Here is a 6,043-nt window from a genome sequence, read left to right as displayed (position 1 = left end):
CTGCTTTTACATCTGTGCATATCCTTTCCGGTCAGCAAGATAGAGAAACATCAGGACTTTATATATTTATAAAATCTGTACGAACATCCTACTTCCTCTCTAGAGATGGATTCAAGAGAGAATGTGGCCAAGGCTCACATGGGTGGGTGTTGATGGTGGGGCCGGACCCATACACAACCTGGCATCTTATAAATGTGTAGGCCTCACTTGCAGCTTCAACAACCCCATACATGAGAGACAGTGAATCCCCGTGGGACCCCCCTCCTTTTCTCCCCACCAATGATGGCACAGGAAATAAAGACACACCACCCCCCCACCAAGTTACAAATTTTGAAAATGAAAGTTTAATTGCAGCAACAAAGAGACAAGAATTCATCTATAAATAATAACAAAAGAGAAGGGTAGGCAAGGACACAGACCATTCTGTCTAGAAATCTCTACTCTCTTTTTTTGCATTGTGATTTTTCTTCTAAACCTTTCTCTTTAGTCTTTGCTTTCAGGTAATCTCTAAAGGGCTTTGTTGACTGTGTATATTATAAACTAAGTAGGAATTACAGACAAACTACAACACAACAGAGGTTGACGTCTGAAATCTCCACTTTGAAACTTCAGCCAGCTAGGAATAACAATCATCCCCTCCCTTTTTCCCTTCTGGCCTCCAAAGTCAAATTGTCCATAATGGAATTTGATTGATTGAATCAGCCCCGGTAGTTACAACTCAGCTTCTACTTGTTTTCACTTCTTCATGTTTTATCTGCTTGTGCTCCAGCAAATCCAAGGACTCAAATTATACCTCTAAGCTCTAAAACATCGCAGGACTGAAGACTTCAATACATTCAACCCTAGCAATTAAAGGGGAAGGGGAAGAAGAAATTACAGTACCAGGGACTTTAGTTCTTCCTAATACCAATAGACTCAGATTCTTTCTACGTTATTTTTTTTCTTTAACCTGTGGTTCATTCACTTTCAGCTACTACACAAAATGAGAGACGAGAAAGATGGACAATGGTACAATAATGACAATAAAAGAAAAAGGAATGGCTGCCCCACTTCCTTTACTAAACTGCTTTTTACGTATGCATTTTGTATGGTAGTAAGGAGTATAGTATTGATGATGATGTTGATGGGCTTGGTGGTGGTGATTCTCTACAGATTTGTTTGCTGTTCCTGGTCTTCTTTGGTCCATTACTTCTCTCTTCCTGCAAAATTTGTATTTGTATTTGCACAAAACAGACAAAATAAGACCAAGCAGACCCAAAATTCAATAAACAAAGAAACACAAGATGCTATATGCAAGTTGAAGACAACATGCAATAAAGCGAGCACAGAATTAAAAGAGATCCAAAGTCATTTACCCGAAGCTCAGGATGCTAAATGGCGATGGGTCCACCCTTGCCGGCAAACATTTCAATGTTTCCGTGGCTGGAAGAAAACCTATATTAAAACCCAGATCACGTATTTTAAAATTTAAAATTTATAAATTTATAAATAATTGAACTCATTGTGACAATGGGATTGAATTTGCTTTTTAAGGCCAAGGTTCCCTTGCAACTTTGTTTGGACTAATCAATCCCCGTCCAATCTGAAAACTTTGAAGTGATTCCAGGAGATAGTAGTACCTTGGAATTTGACAGTTAAAGGACTTGAAAGATCCCATGTCAAGAGAAGATGTTGCTGGAGGAAATGCACTTGTAGTACCGAATTCAGAGTTGGTAGATGCAGCTGAGCTATCGGAATCAAGGGCCTCGTTAGGTCCTCCGTTGGAGAAGGCAGCCACGTAGTCTCCAGCAGCTTTTGTTGGAGAAGCAAAAGGGCTATCTGGGAGGTTATGCTCCAAACTGCATTTATTCAGGAACCTAAACAGATAAATACATTACCTTTGACAATTTAATTTGGAAATTTGAATTATTGGAATAAATGGTTGGATCCAATTAGCATGGACTAAAAGAGGAATCTAAAGGAGATAAAGATGTTTGCTATTCTAGTAGCCTTTTAGCACTTCTGAATGAGAAAAGTTTCATACCATTCTTGAAAATTACAGTCTTCATGACTAGTGCTTTGCTTGCCATTCCCATTGCCATCACAGCCACTGCCCCCTCCATTCTCGCCATTGGGTATAACTTTGCCAACAGAAACATTGACCTTCGGCTCCATTGGTGGCTGCTGACCAGCAGAAATCTGTGCCGCGCTAGGAGGAGCAGAGCTCAAAACACTTTCTGGAATCAAACATAAATCTCGACCAGTTCATTCCAATTCCCAGAAAGAACCATGTAAAATTAAGACCAGTCGCAAGCAACTGCATTTATTAGATTGTCTTAAGCTTATATACCCTCTAGAGAAGCTTCAGAGCTGCCACCATGACATGAAGGAAGAACAAGATTCTGATTGAACATGTTGGGAGATTGAGTAGGGGAAGGAATTGGGCTTCCTGTTGAGAATGCCCTCTGGTGCTGCTTCTTGATGTCAAGAAATTGTAGACCCATGAGTCTCCTACTTTGAAGCTCAAGAGCTTGCTGCAAGTCAGTTTGCTCCTCCAGCTTCCTCCTCCACAGCATATCTTGGGTATTATAGTACATTCTCCCTCCTAAGTTTTAGGAAACAGTTGGCATCTCAAGGCGAGCTCAAACTCTGAGACAATCAAAGGCAAAAGAAGGAACTTACCAAGTTGAAGATCAAATGGATCTCTAGCATCAAGCCCAGTAGGAGTACCACAAGGTGAGAAATCACCCCTTTCAACTTGTTTCCTGTAGAAGAAATGAAATATGTTGTATTAGAAAAGCTCAAGGATTTTGATAGGTAAAACTATGCACACATCAAGAAAAGACGGAGAGAATGCCTGTACTTGTCCGGGACTTTGCCTTTTTCCTTGTAAGGCTTGACTAGCACGCGAGCATCACAAACAAAGTGGGGGTTTCCCTTTGATAGAATGAGCTTCACTGTCTCTGGATAAACAAAGGTCACAAATCCAAACATACGCTTCTGCTGGTATGGAATCCTCACATCTTGAACAGGACCATAAATGCTTCAACAAAGATAAAAGGGGAAAAAAAAAAAAAGAAGAATAAGAAAGTTAACTTTTGCTTCCAGCAATAATTTAATGTTAAGGTCAAAGCAGAACAAGAAGCAACCTGAAGTAATTTGAAACATCTTCCTCTCTGAAAGTACTATCCGCCGGAAAGGTCAAGTAGATCTGCCTCGAAGCTGGGTTCCCAATTCCACAACCTCCACTGAGAGAAAAATCGTTTCTTTCAAGCCTGGATCGCCCAAACTTGTGCAAATCCTCGTTCATCATAAGTGCAGCTGCAGCTCTGCATACATCACATCAAAAAACATGGTTATAGATTAAAAAAGTTTTGATATCTAAGAAAACCCATTACGAAACACAACTCTTGTACCTCTGGGAATCAGTTTGCTGCTGTTGCAGTAGAAAATTCATGCCCTTTGGAGAGTAAGGCAAAGAAGAAGCCATGAGCAATCTTTGCTGTTGAGCACTTTTAGATCTGAGAAGCTCATGGCTGCTCTGGTCCAACATCTCAATCTTGCTAGGAGACCCAACCATTGAAACACCATCAGAATCTCCAATTCCTCCTCCATGAAGGAACCGACAGCTAGTACCGTTTTTGCAGTAACCTCTAGCAAAGTAAAGACAAGGCTTCCAGCCCAACCCAGAATTCGGATCCTCAGACCCCAAACAAGCTTCATTAACGGAGCAACTCCGGCGATGGACTGACCCGCCCCACCCGTAAGAGGGAAAACCAGTAGCGTCGCCGCCGGTAGGACTTGGTGATAAGTCAGGTTGAGGATAGAACAAGTCCGGGTTTTTCCTGCCAAGGGTAGGAGACCCATCATTGAGGAAAGAAAGCTGGTCCTGAAGTTGAAACTCGTCAATTGGATCAGAACCATAAAAGGGTAAGGAAGAAGAAGGTGAAGGAACGCTGATATGAGGAGAATTAGAGCCAACAAGCAAACTGTTGTTCGGGCTCCTCAAACTATCAGCCCAAGGCGCAGAAGAAGAGGGGTTTGGGATTGTAAGAGCAGGAGGAGGAAAGTTGACTCCGGTGCTGCTTAGCCGTGAAGAAGTAGAATTTTGCCTTGAAAGGAAAGAGGATGGTGATGAAGACGGAGGAGGAGTTGAAGGAGTAGACGGAGCGTACAAGGATAATCCCAAGTCTTTGCGAGCTTTAACAATCACAGAGTGAACCAGAGCTTCAGGACCAAATGCTAATCTAATCATCTCTTTCTCACCATGGTCTTGAATCAGAAGCAGACCCATGATTTTGGAAGCATTCTCGGGGTCCAAATTTTGGATCCGCGAGAAAACAATTCTTGTAGCTTCGTACCCATCCATGGCTGCAACTAAACCAAATACTCGTCGTTCGTTTATGAGTTGAGTGTTGTATCTATCTGTTTCTCTCTCTCTCCCTCTATACTCCCCAGGTGGCTATGTATGTTTCTCACTCCCGCTGCTACAAGTAAGGTTTCTTTCTCAACCACACACACAAGAGACCTACCTACCAACTCGAGAGGATGAGTGGTAGCACAGTGCTTTGATTTCTCATATTCCTGCAAAGCCGAAGCCCAAGAAAAGCAAGTTAAAGAAGGAAAAGAGGGGAAATAAGAAAGTGAAGTGTTTAAAAGGTGTATTCTCGTGTGGTTGTTTAAAAAGGAGACTAATGGAGGATGCCAAGAGGTTACCCTTTCATCGAAGGAAGAAGGGAAGAAGAACAACTACAAGAGCGTAAGAGAGAGAGAGAGAGACAGACATAAGATGGTGGTTGAATTTCTCTATAAAGAAGTAATGAGTGCAAAAGTTGCAGAAACAACAAAAGAAAGAAACAGCAAAAAAATATAAAAGTTTAATCTTTTTAAAAAAGGGGGGAAAAAAATACAAAGAGGAGATTTCACTTCCCACTTTATCTTCTTCTTCCCTCTTCTAAATCTCCCATCTCCCTTTCTTTCCAAATTAAAATCGAAATCCAAGTCTGAGCAGCAGAGTACGGACTTACCCATGAACGGTAATCTTCATATGATCCTCCCGGGGTTTGGCTTTCTCTGTTCAAAACAGAAAATAGCAGTCAAAGCTTACTACAATAGCCGAAGCACCCTCTCCCTTATAGCTTCTGAGCAGACGCAGAAGCAGAAGAAGAAGAAGAAGAAGAAGAAGAAGAAGAAGAAGAAAGAACCAGCAATTGCTACAACCCTCCCTCGCTGCTCTGCTCTGTTTTATGGGGTTCTGGGCCGAGTGTGGGCAGTGAAGTTAAGGCCCTTTTTCTCTCTCTCCCCTGAGATTTAATCTCTCTCTATAGCCCTCTCTCTCTCTCTGTTCTCTTTCAAAATTGAAAACAGATTAATGCCTGTGCTTATGTTTGAGGTAGGGTAATCGGGCTGTACTTCTACGTTTTCTGTAGATATATTAACGTCCTTTTTGAGAAAATTTTTGCCTAAATTGGATGTGAAAGATCTTAAGTTTTAAATTTTTTTTTTTTCACTTACAAGTTTGCATTTGCAAGTTTCAGATTTTTTATATTAGTTCTTGATTTCTAAGCATTTATAAGAAGATATATCATCACTGAGACAAGTTAGATTTGGCTGAAGTTTTTAATAAATAGATGTACTCGAAATTAGCTGTATTATTTATAACTTCCCAAAACCCCAATAATACTTTACAGATGACTTGTGGTGATATCATACATGGAGAGAAAGAGGGCAAAAAGGTCGTAGCTCGTAACCCTTTCAAAAAATATATTTGCTTGGAATGCAAAAATTGTAAGAATAAATCTGTCCAAAAAATACATAGCAACAATAGTCGTATAACCTAATAATATAAAAACCTGCATATGAGACTGCTAATAGTGCTTTGACTTCAATTATGCACGTGAATTTGAGTTTACTCTTCAATATTTAGTAATTATTCTTCTAATCTTTAATATAAGACTTAATTAAAGAGTTAATTTTGATTTCAAATATAAGTTTTATTTTTTATATTTGTTATTTTCCTCACAAGCTATTCCTATTATTAATTGATATGTGCAGCTCCTAATAT

General features: G+C 40.2%; 1 protein-coding gene across 5 annotated transcripts; it reads right to left on the bottom strand.

The window, feature by feature from the left end:
• Nucleotides 1-328: 328 nt before the first annotated feature.
• LOC114719271 (zinc finger CCCH domain-containing protein 53) lies at nucleotides 329-5,281 on the bottom strand. Of its 5 annotated transcripts, none has more exons than XM_028904747.1 (10): nucleotides 5,007-5,281; nucleotides 3,396-4,563; nucleotides 3,129-3,308; nucleotides 2,837-3,022; nucleotides 2,662-2,744; nucleotides 2,330-2,584; nucleotides 2,024-2,216; nucleotides 1,620-1,856; nucleotides 1,356-1,422; nucleotides 329-1,199 (listed from the first exon to the last, which is right to left on the bottom strand). In XM_028904747.1, the coding sequence occupies exons 2-9, from the start codon at nucleotides 4,346-4,348 to the stop codon at nucleotides 1,371-1,373; spliced, it is 2,139 nt and encodes a 712-aa protein (XP_028760580.1). In that variant the 5' UTR covers nucleotides 4,349-4,563; nucleotides 5,007-5,281; the 3' UTR covers nucleotides 329-1,199; nucleotides 1,356-1,370. The 5 variants fall into 5 exon arrangements, with proteins under 5 accessions (XP_028760580.1, XP_028760577.1, XP_028760579.1 ...); XM_028904744.1 differs by having other exon boundaries at nucleotides 1,356-1,434; nucleotides 5,007-5,278; XM_028904746.1 differs by having other exon boundaries at nucleotides 1,356-1,434; nucleotides 2,843-3,022; nucleotides 5,007-5,277.
• Nucleotides 5,282-6,043: the final 762 nt, after the last annotated feature.

Source organism: Neltuma alba, unplaced genomic scaffold, assembly GCF_004799145.2.
Source record: "Neltuma alba isolate B1F8T4 unplaced genomic scaffold, ASM479914v2 tig00011901_pilon, whole genome shotgun sequence".
Lineage (NCBI taxonomy): Eukaryota > Viridiplantae > Streptophyta > Magnoliopsida > Fabales > Fabaceae > Neltuma > Neltuma alba.
This window is presented reverse-complemented; position numbering and strand designations above follow the sequence as displayed.

Coding starts and splice junctions, on each gene's coding strand:
- LOC114719271 (XM_028904744.1), bottom strand. CDS start 4,348: ATGGATGGGTACGAAGCTACAAGAATTGTTTTCTCGCGGATCCAAAAT. Junction 3,309..3,395: donor CAGCAAACTGATTCCCAGAG/GTACAAGAGTTG, acceptor TGATGTATGCAG/AGCTGCAGCTGCACTTATGA. Junction 1,435..1,619: donor TTTAACTGTCAAATTCCAAG/GTACTACTATCT, acceptor GTTTTAATATAG/GTTTTCTTCCAGCCACGGAA.